This window comes from Zonotrichia albicollis, chromosome 4 (assembly GCF_047830755.1).
Source record: "Zonotrichia albicollis isolate bZonAlb1 chromosome 4, bZonAlb1.hap1, whole genome shotgun sequence".
Taxonomy (NCBI): Eukaryota; Metazoa; Chordata; class Aves; order Passeriformes; family Passerellidae; genus Zonotrichia; species Zonotrichia albicollis.
The window spans coordinates 46,194,836-46,210,484 of record NC_133822.1 but is presented as its reverse complement, the minus strand read 5'-3'; the positions used below and the strand labels follow the sequence as shown (position 1 = coordinate 46,210,484).

The following is a 15,649-nucleotide window of genomic DNA, read 5'->3' as shown; positions in this document are numbered from 1 at the left end:
TCTGTCAGGTACATGCAAGCAGTGATTTTGAAGACACTTTAGAATTATCCAGATTTAAGAAGATTTCTCTTAGAAATAGCCAAATTCATGTTCTTAATGAGAAGATTATATCTTGCGGACTATCTTGCTGAATATCAAAGTTCTTCTCAAGATCCTCTTGGGATCCAGGGGTTTATCAAAGAAAAATTTCCAGAACTTGTCAAAACAACAAGTTCTGGAAAAGTTAGCACTTTTCTCTTAGCTTCAGTCTCCCAGATAGGTGAACACCATTTGCTGACATTTTCTTTTAAAGAAATCAGCCTGAGTCTGTAATCAAGAAAAACTAAGCAAACTCTGTCAATATTATAAATAGTTAAAATGTGGCTTTTAGTAGCAAAGTGGTGTAATGCATTAATGAGCAGCGCTGCTAACCTGACCTGTTATAGACTTTGTAGAATGTGTGAAAAATAGAAAAATAAATAAAAAATAAAATAAAAAATGAAAGATGAATCTCAGCCAGCATATTAAAGTATAAATGAATACTGTTTTGATGAAGGGTAGGAGGAACAAGTACTAAAATTAGTTTGTTGCAGACTCCCACAAATGGGTTTCAGTCTCAAAGTGATGCACAATAATCTTATCAGATATTTTTTGTCATGAGTTTACTAGTTTAAAGGATACGTTAATATGAATCATCAAGATTTTTTTTTCCAAATTATAAACAAGGCATTTTCATTATCGAAAACATTATCTTTTCTGATAGTAGCTCTACTATCTAGATTTGGGGAAAGAGGTATATAAAAGTAGAATCAGTAAATACTGAAATATAAAAATTTGGCTGCATGAGCAAGTTAAGACAACTCTGGATAATACATTGAAATACGTAAAAACAGCAATTTTCATCAGAGGGTATCTGATATGGTCTCTTCCATTGTGGTTTTTGGTTTTTGCCGTGTCTTTTCAAAAGGCTGGTATAAAACATTGTGTCAAGTGGGCATCAGTTTCTGTAACAGTCCTTAGAATATGCCAGAAAGAAAGCAGGTTCCAATATTCCTGGTTTATGTAGGCATACTGAATATTGTCAGAAATTTTGTGTATTAAAGTCTCCAAATTCATAAAACATCTCAAGCACCTATCATAAGAGAACAAAAAATCCAGGCAAATACAGTGATGACTTTGAAAGGTCAGTAGTAGAGGTTTCAGAATGATCTTCTGTACAACTTACAAGATGGCTCTGAGTGTTCCGTGAGCTCACTAATAATCCACTGGTGTGGATTATCACATTGAGGTGTGATGAGTGTAAAACAGAACACAATCACAGTAATATTTGCCTGAAAACTTTGGCTGTAGAGAACATAATTACATTTTGTCAATCAGCTGAACTATTCCAGAATTTAGAAAATGTAAATTCTCTTACAGACACAAAGGAACACAAAATGAGGTATGAAAATTGAAATAGAGTGTAATAACAAAGGCACGTGGGGAAAGAAGATGAAATTTTATCCCCAGGGTCTTAGGTAGACTCAGAAAATGGATAGCCAAATATTATTTGACATGAATGTCATAAGTTAAAAGCACATGTTCCTTCTGGAAGTACCTAATATATATCCTTTTGGATTTGGTTTATGATTTTTTTCCTGTTTTATAAAGAGCAGCTTTTAGTGAGGTGATACTACCTTTTCTGCAACTTAATCACATTTATATTGCTTATGTTTTTATACATCCTTAAGGTTCTCAGTCTTAACGCTGTTCTAAAGGTAAATTTGCATGAAGTACACAGCGTTTAATTAATGGCTTTTTATCATCAGTGAAATTATGCATCACATTAGACAGTGAAAAACACAGAAGGCCTAAATGACTAGTGCTTCAGAGATAGTTCTTAGATGAATGTGGACAGTCTATTATGTATGACATTAAAATTTCATTATTAAATCATTCATGTGTTTATCACCTGGAAATGTAGCAGAAGACTTATTTATTTGTAGTCATTGTACTCAGTGGTGGAAAGTGCAGCACTGTAATAAACTTTTGCCCTCTGAAATATGTTTATCTTGTCACTGAGCTGACTTACCAATGTGATTTTCTACCTTTGGCAAAAGAAAGGTAATGCTTGCTGCAGTTGCTATGATACAAGACTAGTGCAATGAACTTTCCAAAGCATCAGCACACATTTTGTTCCATGCAGTTCCCTCACACTACTACTGTCTCTCAAAACTCCAAATTTAAAATAAGTACTCACAGATATTTTGCTTGTTTGCTCTGAATGATTAGTGTCAATAGTACTGAGCTTTAATTTGACTAGGGGATTGAATTACATATTGTTTTCTAAAATTCGTAACAGGCTACAGCAAAACAAGGATAAAATGCACTTTCTTGTGTTTGGGACTTTATCAGCATGTGTAAACACCTAACTTTGTCTTGCTAGAAGTTACATATCTAGAAGAGGCTTAATCAACCCTCTCCTCTCTAAGAGAGGAAAAGACAAAAAGAGGCACCTTCAGTGGGAAGTTTATTATTATTATTATTTTTTAAGTTTATTAATATTATTAAAAGCAAGGCTGCTTTTAATACTGGTTAGAGAGGACAGCTAGGTAACCTAAATGAAATGAGATACCTAACTTTTATATACCTAAAATTAAAGGAGATTAATCCCTTTGAATGGGAAAAGGTGAATTTTTTTTCAAACTTTTGGCCTGTGAATAATCCAAAACCAGATGAACAGATGGAGATGTTGCAAAATACTGGCAGTATCATGCTGTATATGGCAATAAAACAAAAGTCTAAATTTAATGCCATAGAGAAGCAATTCTGTGGAGAAAAGTCTGATAAATACACCTCAACCTCCCTTTCGTGCAAAAGCAAGGCTTTTGTGAAAGTTAGTAATGACATTTCTGTAAGAGAAGCCTTTCTCTCATTTGCATCTTTTGCCTCAATCTCCTAAAGCAAAACTGTTGACAGACTGTTTCTTCAGAGATGTATAAAAATGTATTCTCTGTCAGCTCCTTTGACTGTATTCTCAGGGATTCCTATTTTGATGACATTGCACCAGCTAGACAGATACTGAAGACAAGAAAATAAACTTTTGAAAATACTGGCTTCTTGCTGACAGTGGATCAGTCTGCAAAAAAGATACTCCTTTTATTTTTATGTAGCCTGGCAATTCATCAGGTCTTCTCTAAGATATTAATAATTTTTGAAGCTAGCAATATCAGGTAAGCTTAATGGATTTCCTTGAAAGTGTAATGAATGTGATTGCAACGAAGCATGAAACGAACTGTTTTAATGGCTTACACTTAGATCTGATGGTAATTTTTTAAGGACACCTGCATCTTTCATTAGTTGAACAAGCAACCACTTGACTGCAAGTGAATAATTAATTCAAAAGTCTGAAGAACCATATTCATTGAACCTTAGGAAATATTACTGAAAAGTTTCTGGTAAATCACTTGAAAAATAAGTAATCACATCTATTGATTTTGAGATACCTTCTGCATGTTGAGACACAGTATGTAAAGTAGATGTGCTCTTTTCTCTGCAGCTGGGATGACAGCAGCTCGGTTAGCAGTGGCCTCAGTGACACTCTTGACAACCTCAGCACAGATGATTTGAATACCACCTCATCTGTCAGCTCTTATTCCAACATAACAGCCTCTTCAAGGAAGAACACTCATGCCCAGGTGAGTAGCTTTGTTGCCATTTGTTGCAACATCCCTATACAGGATAGAAAAAATTTGGTATCAATGCCTCTAAATGAATGAGGTGTTCATATCTTACAAAATCCTTTATTACACCTGGATGCAAGAAGCCGTAGACTCCATTGACCCAGCCTTGGGCTGTGAGCTGACATTCCAAATTCCCTGCTCCCAGGATTTGTGTCACTGCTGAAGGTGCTGGCTGGTGAGACCCAGCTCTGCCCACCTGGGGGAGCAGCCCAGGTCCCACCCCTGCTGCACCCTAACACAAAGCAAACACAATATGGTTGGTTCTGTGATCATGGATGTCTACTCACTTCAGCTTATTTGGAGCATCTCTTCTAACAGATAACACAATAAAAAATAATATATTTTATGCTTTTTATGAGCTGAAACACATTAGGGAAGAAATTTATGGGCTGTACTGTCCTTTTAAATGGCAGAGATTGTCTTCTCCCCACTTAGATCCAGGGATGAAAGTGTCAATGCAAGGTGACAATGCATTATGTCAAAATAGAGTTCTTAATACCATACAGACTCAAACTATATACATCATACATATATGTGTGTGTCTGTGTATGTAAAGCTCTTGTGGCAGGTATCCAAGCATTTCTTCCCAGCTCCCCTCAAAGTGGCAAGTAACAGAGAAGTCAGTACTGAATCCTTGCAGGACTTGGTTCCCTCCAAAAAAGAAATAAAACCAGAAAAGTTTGTCTCAATAGGAAAATATTCTCTGCCATGTCATCTCCTGTTCACTAGTAGGGAACTTTGAGCACTCAGCACAGGGGAAGAGTGGCTGCCTCCAGTGATTTGATGTCAAGTACGCAGGACACAAGACTGACACTTGTGATTCCATTTAGACTCCTGCAGGCAGCCAGTGTCTGCAATTCAGAGGTCTGTTTTGTCAGTGTAGAATTCAGCAGACTCTGTGAGCAGGAGAAAAACACATATTTGTTATTTCTCCCAGACAATAGGGAAATATAGTTACTTTTGGAATGAAAATTACTTTAATCTCCAACAGGACAGATACCAGACCAATGCTATATTCAGGTAGTCACTCAAATGCCAACATTCTTCAGCCCTTACCATTGCCTTTCCCACTCCATCAGGGACTTCCATGGTTTTTAGCTGGAGATCAACCCTTTCACATCAACAGTGATGGCCAGTTAGTTCTGGTTTGCTTGTTCCACTGCATAGTCATCAGGATTAGTAAATCTCAGGCTGACTTTCTAACTCTGTGGTTTTGTTTTTATTTTCATTTGGGCAATATCATGTTCTAGCTACTCTATAATAAGCCTCTGTTTTATTTGCAAATTGTTCAGCAATAGACAAAGATGCCGTGCATGTTCAAATTTTAGTTTCATTCCAGAGTTTGCTTATATTATGAAAACTAGGAAAATACCTTTATCGGGTATGCCTTTACCAGGCACATTAAGCAGAACTCACTCTATTCCAGTCTAGGTGGCAATCTCAATCAGAAGCTGAGATGAACAGAATACTCATTTTGACAGATTTTTTCAGGTCTTAGATATACTCGATCTTTTTAAGTGACTGAGCAGTAAAGGCTGGCTATAGACTGAGACAGAAATTGCATATTTTGTTGTTGTTTTCTTATTACACGAATTATAATGGTGAAAAGAGGCTTTTAGAAAGTATTGTACTACTCTTTTTTTTAAATTAAGCAGTTTGCTTTAAAAATGTATGACTATACATTTACAGTCATTCATTTATGATAAAATGTCTGTAAGCATGTTGTTACCTGTTACACATGTTGTAGCAATAACTTCAATGAAAACTTGCTTTTGAAGAACCCTGCAATATTTTTGTAGATATTTGCTTGGGCTTTTTTCTCGTCAATCCTTACCCATAGTCTGTGCTAGCGCATCCAAAGTATATACGTAATTATGGAAATGTAGAGTGCTTTTGCCTTTTGTACATCTCAGCTGACAAATATGTAAACAGGAACTGATTATTCTGTCTGTCATGTAATCAGTATTAATCCTCTCTGTGGCAGTAGTGCCTGGGACACAGCCACAGAGGGGTCTCTGTGGTGAAGGAGCTGTGACCGCCCAGGATAATAAATAGCCAGGCCCTCAATGAGATCCATTTTGCAGCCCCTCTTAGGCTGGTGATACCTGAAAGCAGCACCATATTTTTGCTGTTAAAGAGGAGCAGAGGCAAGCAGGAATGGTGAGAGGGTGATGTGCAAATAAGGCTTCAGACTGAGGTCAGGAGGCTGCAGAAAAACACAGAAGGAAGAGTTACACTGAACAGCCTGTCAGCACAAAGAACACCGGTCTTGTCAGACACAGAGGGTAGGGTCAGTCTCTGTTTCTATTTAAGCCACTTTCACAGCTTCTACATTGTCTTGTTGGGCTGCCCCTTCAGCACTCCCTTATCAGCATGCCTCAGGGAAAGCAGATGCCACAGGGGATTTAGGTCCTCACTGGTGTATCCTCCAAGTGGGTCTGAGTTTCAGAGGGAGCATAAGCCCAGCTGGCTGCCTTCACACCACGGATGAGTAGTGCTGGCATAAGCCTCTTTTTTGCTCTGTTAGCTGATACAGCTAGAGAGAGTTTTTTGTTGGACAGAATTCATTTCTGTGGAGACAGGCCAGTAGAGAAGCCATCAGCTGTAGCACAAGTATTTTTGGGGAAGATGCTATCCTTGGTCACTGGTGGCACAACATACTCTGTTCTGCTGGAGAAATATTCCTAATCCAGTCATTGGAAGTCTTGGGTAGGAAAAGGCAAGAAGCCAGGCTGAGGTGATTTTAGTAGTGTATTCAGGAAATTGCTCACCCAAGCTTTTAGTTAAACCTCTCAGCGCAGTGATTCACTTCTGAAATTTAGATTTAATTGAGGAACAATAGGGTATCACCACTGATAATTAGAGTGAATTACCTTTCATTGTATTATAGTTTATAAAGGAAAGGGATTAAATCTTTTGCAAATAAAAGAAGGAGAAATGTCATCCCCAAATGGCTATACTTTGTATGTTTTCAGACTTTTGGAATCAGTGTACTAATGTTTTAGAAGTTTCTGTGGCCCTTGCTGCAAATAGGCCAAATTCTCCTCCCCTACTATAATTTAAGAAATCAGCAAACAGAGATGCTGGGACTGACCATTTCTCGCACGAATCTCTTGTAGCTGAAGACAGACTCAGAGAAGCGCTCAGTTACAGACAGTGAAACTTGGGGCAGCACAGAAGAGCTGAAGAAGCCAGAGGAAGACTTTGACAGCAGCGTAGACAGCAGTGGCAAGTGGAAAGGCCTTCCCTCGGGGCTGTCTGAAGAGTCGGAGAAGGGGGGGCAGAAAACATCTCTCTCTGTGTCACAGACTGGATCTTGGAGGAGAGGCATGACTGCACAAGTGGGAACAACTCAGTCCAGGCACAAAGCAGGAACAAGTGCACTCAAGACCCCAGGTAGGAAACTTCTGTAGTTTCAGATTACAGTGGTCTTAAAATAACTGATGGATGTTATAGATGTATACATACTATATGCATTGTTTGCTCCTCCCATAAATGACTGAAAGCTCAGATTTTAATATTAAAATAACATTTTCATTTCTGTTAGTTTGCTACATGCATAATGATTATTTATTAAGTATACATAGGTGCATACATAACAAACTGTGATTGCATTTTGTTGTGCTGTCATCTGTGTATGTCAATGCCTATTAATTCTTAGAAGTATTTTTGGACTCATCTGTGCCTTATCATTATTCTCTAGAAAAACTTACCTTTGATAATTCAACATACGGATAGAAATGGCCAAATATTAGGAGCTGAATCAAAAAGATTTAATATTCAAGGGAGGGGACTCCAAATGATATTTTTAGTTATTTCTGAACTAAAGCTGAATTATCACATTCCACATACTATGAGTGTTCTACAGACTACTGTTAAGTGATAAAAAATTGTAAAACAAAAAGTCTTTTTACACACTTTCAGTGCTAAATGCCCTCCTACCTAATTTTGGAAAGCCTCTCAGAAGTAGTAACCACTTCTGCAATCTAGTTTTGAAGCAAAAAATACAAAGCTGATGAAAGAGATAATTATTAAAAGCATCTAATCCTAATCCATCATTTTACTAAGGAAATGTATATTCTCAGTAGAACATTTTCTGGTGCTTTTTCATGTCCTGAGACTACAGTGCATGCTTCAACCCCTAGTGGTAAGAGCAACTAACAAAGATCTCCTCAGAATAAGTTCAATGCCCTCTGTGAACCTCATTTGTTTCTTTGCCATTTGGAACTGCTAAAGATTGATCAGTCTCTGGTCTGAGAGATCCCTGAGGAGCACTGCCATGGTGATCATATGGATACAGAACTTATATCCCTCCAGTAGCAATTAAAAATGGAGATACTTAAAGGTTTGCTGAACACCAAGCTAAGCTTTCCAGATCTGTTTTGCTCAAGGTGATCAGGCAGCCACTGTGCAACACAGAATTGAGGCCTTGGCTACTAATGAGCTGTAAGTTTGCTGGGTCAGAGTCTGATCTGTATCATGGCATGTGCATCTGTTTGTGTAGCATAAAGTGTGAGCTGGATAAAAACATGAGTGGAGTTAGTTCTGCTTTGCAGGTGTCACTCTTTATTACATTTTGGTTTCTTAAGAGAAATTAGATCATCCACCTCCAAAGCTTCCATAATTACTTCAAGAGTAAATTAAAAACTTCGCTATGTTTCAGGAGTTATTAGTGGTGTACAGTAGATGCTTAGAGATAAATTAGAATTGAAATGGTGATTTTTATCTATTTGTAAAACAGGAAAAGGATACTTTCTGGTATAGCAGAACATCTTACTTTGACCTTCCTGCATGTAACAATAAAGTTTTAGGAAATATGGAAGAAAATATAAATATATGTTATATAGTCACAAGCCTAGACAGGACTGAAGAAAACCTCACAAAAAAATCAAAAATCTTGAGAAGTCATCAAGGATACAACAAAGACTAATTAACTTGTGTAATTGATATTGTTACAGATCAAGACAATTCATTCCATAACATAATCGCTCCCTGATAATTTTGTGTAACTAACCAGAACAAGCTTAGTCATACGCTAAAAAGATGTAATCAGTGAAAACTAAAGAACTCTATAAGTACCACTAATTTCTACACACATAATTGATGTCATACTTCACCAGATGTTTATTACATGTAATGTTTTATTTTCAAGTATTATTTCTTTCATATAGAAATACTGTTAACAGAAAAAAATTCAGTCAAGATTCCTTATGGTTCATTCAAGATAATTTTCTACAACTACATTTTCCACCTATCTATGAAAGTGGAAGTTCTCATGGGAATTTCAAGCTTTTAATACTTAAAGCTTATCTGTAATGTGTCCTACAGATAGCTGATGGAGACTAAAGACCAAACTGGTCTGTTCCCTTAGGAGAATTCTATTTGTGTATCTTTTCATTTTGAAAGTGTAATCATACAGTGTTGAAATTAGATATTTAGACATTGCCGCTTAAACACAAGTGACCTTTTCAAATATTCTTTTATTTAGGAAAAACTGATGATGCAAAAGCTTCAGAAAAAGTGAAAAATCCGCTGAAAGGAGGCTCCATACAGAGATCTCCGTCAGATGCAGGCAAGAGCAGTGGTGATGAAGGGAAAAAGCCTCCCTCTGGCATTGGCAGATCAACTGCTACAGGGTCATTTGGATTCAAGAAGTCTGGGTTGGGATCTTCTACCATAATCACCACAAGTGGAGCAACGATCACAAGCGGGTCAGCAACGCTGGGAAAAATGCCAAAATCCTCAGCCATCAGTGGGAAATCCAACGCAGGGAGGAAGACGAGCTTAGACGGTTCCCAAAACCAGGACGACGGCGTCCTGCATGTGAGCTCAAAGACAACTCTGCAGTACCGGAGTCTGCCTCGCCCCTCGAAATCCAGCGGCAGCGGGATCCCCGGCCGCGGCGGCCACCGCTCCAGCACCAGCAGCATCGACTCCAACGTGAGCAGCAAGTCTGCAGGTGCTGCTGCCACCAAACTGCGAGAGCCGAGCAAGATCGGGTCCGGGAGGTCCAGCCCTGTCACCATCAACCAGACGGACAAGGAAAAAGAGAAAGTAGCTGTGTCCGATTCTGAAAGCGTCTCACTGTCCAGCTCCCCTAAATCCAGCCCGACTTCGGCAAGCGCCTCCGGCACACCAGGACTTAGACAGCCAGGTTCCAAATACCCAGATATTGCTTCCCCCACATTTCGAAGGTTAGTGCATTTCTGTGATTCCCTGAAGTTGCAATATGTAAAGCAGGGATTTTCAGTATGTTGAAGTACTGTGCAAAAAGCCTTTTCAGGGAATATTTTGCCACAAACAAGTCGAGTACAGGAAAATAATAGGGCAGTATTTTTGTCATACAACACAATGATTTCTTTGAGATTTGAAGACCTTCTCAGACCTGAAATGGCTGCTCCCTGAGGTTTAAGCATTATAGGTACATCCCCATAACCATAGTTTGAAGCTTAGAAGGTGGAATCACTGATCCTTATGGGCAACTTCCTACGCAAGATGTTCTATGATTCTAAGTTCAGCCACATGTGCAGTTTCTTCTCAATACTGCAGTAAACTCACAAAGGGAAGAAGGACCCTATGTTCAGGCACATCCTCTTAATGGAACAGGCATTGCCACATTCTGGATGGAGAACTGAAGAGCTCTTTATAAATTATAGAGTTAGATTTACTTTCCCATTGTTGGCAGCTCCAGCTACAAATACTTCATTATCTTAGCAGCTTCGTTCCATTTTTTGACACAAGCATTGGCAAGGCTAAATTTCAATTGTAAATGCTCTATTGTAACATTTCTGGAAGTATAAATCTGGATGAATGCTCCATGAATTGGGATGGAGCACTTTCACTGCTGGAGAAAAAGCCAATAGTGCCCTCTTGTGCCTACTTACCAAAACATCATCTCCAGGCAGCTGGGCAGCTGCAGCTTAGTTTTGTGGGCTTGGTAAAATGTAAAACGGGTTCTTATCTTGCTAGACATGCTTACTTTACATCATGATAACTTTTGCATTTTTTTTACCTTTAATTTAGAAGCTGTACATTAACTTCAGCTTAAAATATTTCCAGAAATACATTAAAACATTGCATGACCTTTTAATTCACATTTTAGAGGACTTGAAGTCTGTTTTTTCATCATCACTATAGAATTTTCATATCTAGAATTGCTGGAAGATATTATGTGACATACAATTTTATCATTACTGCCCTTGGAGACAAACTGAGCCCATTTAGCCATGGTGCAGTTTATTCTGAGTGGTTACTACGTGACTGATGACTGCATGACCATCTGTGCAAAAAAAAACGACAAGAGGGGAATTTTGCACAAATACTTAGATGTTTATTAAACTATGAAGGATTTAGGATTTTGCAAGTGTTTGTTGCAATCATTTAAGCAGATTTGAGAGGTGAGGAGTTTGAAAGCTAATGACTTGGGAATGCTTAATTACTGAATTTGGGTGAAAGTGTAATCTGTTTATGAACTAGGAAGACAAAAATGTGATTATTTTACCTCTCTCTGGGAGGGTCTGTGCAAAGAGCACATCTGAATAGGAGTGAGTAAGCGGTTACTAAAGAAACAAACCATGATTATTGTGATATGGTTAAGTGAATTTAAATTTGTGCTGTGATTGATCAACTAGGTAGGCGTGATTTTCGTAGCAGTAATTAAAAATGTGTAGTTTGGCTCTTAGGATGTTGCGCCATGAATGTTTAATGCGGCTGTCAGTTTCTCTAAAGCTATTTGTTTTACATTTAGGTTGTTTGGTGCCAAGGCAAGTGGTAAAGCTGCCTCTGCACCCAGTACTGAAGGTGTGAAACCCACATCGGCAATGCCCAGCCCTAGTACCACATTGGCACGGCAAGGCAGCCTGGAATCGCCATCCTCGGGCACAGGCAGCATGGGCAGTGCAGGTGGGCAAAGTGGTAGCAGCAGCCCCCTCTTCAGTAAACCTTCGGACTTAAATGCAGATGTTGTAAGCTTAAGTCACTCCCTGGCTTCCAGTCCTGCCTCAGTGCACTCTTTCACATCAGGTGCTCTTGTGTGGGCTGCAAACCTGAGCAGCTCTTCAGCGGGCAGTAAGGACACACCAAGTTACCAGTCCATGACTAGCCTTCACACCAGTTCCGAGTCTATTGACCTCCCTCTTAGCCATCATGGCTCTCTCTCTGGACTGACAACAAGCACTCAGGAGGTTCAGAGCCTGCTCATGAGGACTGGAAGCGTCAGATCTACTCTTTCGGAAAGGTGAGCTTGCCTATAGATACAGTGACCAAAAATAAGTGAGAGGCAAAAGGACAGGAGCCAAAAAAATAAACCCTCCACCTTTTTTGCTGAAGGGACGCTGTTTAATTAACAGCTTTGTCCTTTATGTAATAAAAGGAAGGAAGAGAGCTGAAAGGCATTATAATGTGGAATCAACTGCCTTTTAAGGTTTTACAAGCACTTTTTCTACCTTGAGAATTTTTTTGGGTTCCCTTGTTCTGGAGACAGTGAGAGAAAAGGGGGAAAATTGTCTAACTAAAGGCAAGTGTAAACAGCCAAGAGGCACATAATGATTCCTGCAGCAGGATCCACCTGCTGTCCCAGCATTTGGCAGTTCCAAAGCAAGCAAACCTCCAACTGGGGGATCCCTGCTTTTCTCTTCCCATTAGCTGAAAGCACAGGCAGAGCTGGTGTGTCCTGGTCTTCAGCTGACCAGTCTTGCCTTAAAATACTCAGTCTTGACAAGTTTCTTCTTACATGGTAATCATTACACAGATCCCTACTGAAGTGCAGCTTCACTGGCAGGGAGGCAGTTTACAAGATGAGATTCTTGTTATATGATCAGTCCTGGCAAGTTCCCAGAACAGACAGAGAAATGCAAGAAAATGTTTTTCTCTTTGCTCTATTAAAGAATTTTTTTATGTGCAGACATTTTACCATTTAAATTACATTATAAAAGGTGCGACCAGTCTGGCACAGTTGAACCAATATTTTTTCTTTGATTTTTTCTTTTTTTTTCCCTTTTTTAATTTTTTTTTTCTTTTGGAAACACTTATCTGGCTTTGGAAGGAGAGAAAAAAAATTATTTTCCAGGAAGAACTAAGTAACTTCTGTTTCCCATGAAAATTTTCAGGATTTGACAGTGAAACTCTTATCTCACATGGGGACCGTAAAATCAATATTGACTATTTCATTAGCCTTTGATTCAAAAAACGATATTTTACTGAATCAGTCAAAAATATTTTAAGCCTAATTAGTTTTTTAACATCCCACACATTTTAAGGAGAAAAGACCTTTAACATACAAGGTAGAGATTTTTTGCCCTTTATTATATAAACTCAGAGATTGTTCAATACCCATCCTTTGCATAGAAGGGATTCACTTTCAGTAAGCCAGCATTTTAAAAACCCTCATAATCAAAACCTTAGAGAAATCTAGATGAAAACTTTTCATAGATTTCATTTTCTTATGTTGCATTCATAAGTATTACTATATCAGCTAAAAATCACACCTCTTACTAATATACAAATTATAATATAATTATATACTAATATAGTATTTTAATACTTATAAAACATATATGTGTACCAATATAATATACACTAACAATATATAGTATTGTTAACAATATAGTAGTTATAAATACACTGATACACAAGCAATTTGTAGTTTGCACTTTGCCTTTAATTTTTAAATAGGTATTTAAATTTGTGTACTATGAACTGAATGTGACAATATTTCTTAAAAGGTCAGTTATTAATACTAAGCTTACAAAATCCTTCACTGCCACATATATGGATGATGAGGTCACTAGAATGATGTGGACCAGTATGAATTCCTGCCAAAAATTATATTGATACACATGATCTTAAAAATCACGTTTCAAAAATTAATGGCTTGGCCGAAGTTTCTGAGCAACCTCCACTGCTAATACGTTACGTATTTGTTCAGTGACTTAATTTCAGTGGTTCCAAATACTTTGCTGTTGGCAATATTTTTAAGCTTCACATTAGTCCATATGGGGATATTATGATTGAGTCCAGTGAGAGCCATTGTTCATGTTGATCTGGCCTCAAAACAAATATATGTACCTAGAGTAAATGGTGTCATTTCTTGAATTATAGCCCCAACAGGGGTTTTGCAGTTCAAGTTTTCTAAAAGGTCTGATACAAGTGCTGAGTTTCTAAACTCTTTTATACATAAAACTTACTTGTAGCAAAGTATTTTTTCACAACAAAAGCATTGATTTGCAACATTGGAGACAGATATGCTTGGCAGCACATGATGTCCTTTTTTCTTTGTAATCTCATATTTGAAATGCCTTTCATTATACTAATTATAGCATTGCATAGCATAAAAATTATCTGCAAGGAGGTTTTTTCTTTTTCTTCAGTCACCCTAGAGCTTGCAAAAGGCTGAATCAGCAGTCCTTACAATCAGATGTACTAATATAATGTAGGGACAAAATCAGAAAGCCCAAAGTGCACCATGAGGTACAAATAGCAAGCAACATAAAGTCTGTGCAGAGAAAATGCAGGAAAATGCTGAAAGAGAGGAGAGAGCTAATGATAGATGATATAAAAAAAATTCAAATTTGTTTCATTGAAGCATTAGCTGTAATTTGGTGGATAAGTATCAGTAATGGAAAGCATACTAAGAGGAAATGAAAAGGTTGAAGTTATCTTCGGTTTACTGGTCCTGATGAACTTTTCATTTCCCTGCTTCAGGCAGAGCCTGAAACCCTGAAGTCATTAGAATTGGAGAAAAGTTTTCAAAGGCTCTCTGCTGAGGAAAGAGTGAGGAGGAGAGCAGGGATGGAGAGCAAGGGAATGGGAAGGCCAGTTTGCCTGGAAAAATACAGAAGACATTAAACAAAATAGGTTAAGTAACAAATAACATGAGATTAGTCATTAACAGCCTTTTAAATGATAAAGGCTAATTTAATTCATTTGCAGGAAAATATGCTCTCTGCATGGAAGAAAAATAGTAAATGCAATAAAAATCCTGAATTTACTAAAGCTTTAAGTGCTATTCCTAATAACACTCTCATAAGCAAATGGAGGGAAAAGTGCTAGTTGGTAAAGAGTTACTGAAGGTGAGTGACCAAAGGCTGATTAGTCTGAAGGGATATACAGGGCAGGATATATTTGCATAGGTACAAAATGGAAAATAGTGAGGCTATCTTGCAGTACTTGTGTACAGAGTTGTAGTGCCGTGCTGAGACAAAGCATTTTGAAAATGAAAATGTTGTATATAAGTTTTAGAAAGTAGATATCCCATTATACTTGATACTTTGGGACATCAAGTTTTAGGAAGGAGCAGCTGGAAGGAACACAGAAAATGAGGACAAAATCTCAGAGTACATCTACATTTTCTTTGAAAGAAAATAGCCCTTGACTGCCTCCAAAAAAAGAGTCACCTTTCATGGAGACAGCAAATCTGCAAGGTCTCTGCTATTTTTACCCCCCTGTCCCTCCAGGGATGCTCAGACTTTGCCCACAGTTTTCAGGCTGCCCACTGAGTGATGGTACAGCATCAACGCAGAGCTCCCTGACAGCTCCTGGGGTGCAGTGTCACAGTTCACTCTAGCCAAATTCTGTGTCATTCAATGAGATTCTGTTGCATTGTAACAACGAGAAAATAGACTCAGTAAAAGCAAGCAAAATATTTTTTTTTCCAGAAGGAAATTATTTTGCATCTCTCTTAGGCCTTTTGATGGTTTTGCACTAGCAGTATTCAGAAAAGTCTAATGCTACTGTTGTAGCAGTGTAGCTCCCTATATGGGAGGACACTTGTACCTTACAGCAATTCAGAGGGATTAAAATGATCATGCAGGTACTTATACTCTAAAATAAAACTATCTTCTGGGGTTAATTGAAAACATCACTGCTTTAGTTGTAAAATTTTCCAAGTGGACACATCACCACTAGTTCTTCAAACCCTTAATTGCTGTTGAACATTGCAAATTTGTAAC

General features: G+C 38.1%; 1 protein-coding gene across 10 annotated transcripts in view; it reads left to right on the top strand.

Moving 5' to 3' along the window:
* NAV3 (neuron navigator 3) overlaps positions 1-15,649 on the top strand; it is a 508,016-nt gene that overhangs the window by 438,473 nt on the left and 53,894 nt on the right. For 8 of the 10 annotated variants that reach the window (XM_074539691.1, XM_074539692.1, XM_074539693.1 and 5 more), the window contains 4 exons: positions 3,518-3,656; positions 6,821-7,097; positions 9,190-9,895; positions 11,449-11,937. In XM_074539691.1, the coding sequence (XP_074395792.1) occupies positions 3,518-3,656; positions 6,821-7,097; positions 9,190-9,895; positions 11,449-11,937 (1,611 nt within the window). The remainder of the gene's footprint in view (positions 1-3,517; positions 3,657-6,820; positions 7,098-9,189; positions 9,896-11,448; positions 11,938-15,649) is intronic. The other 2 variants (XM_026797451.2, XM_026797447.2) reach the window with 1 other exon arrangement.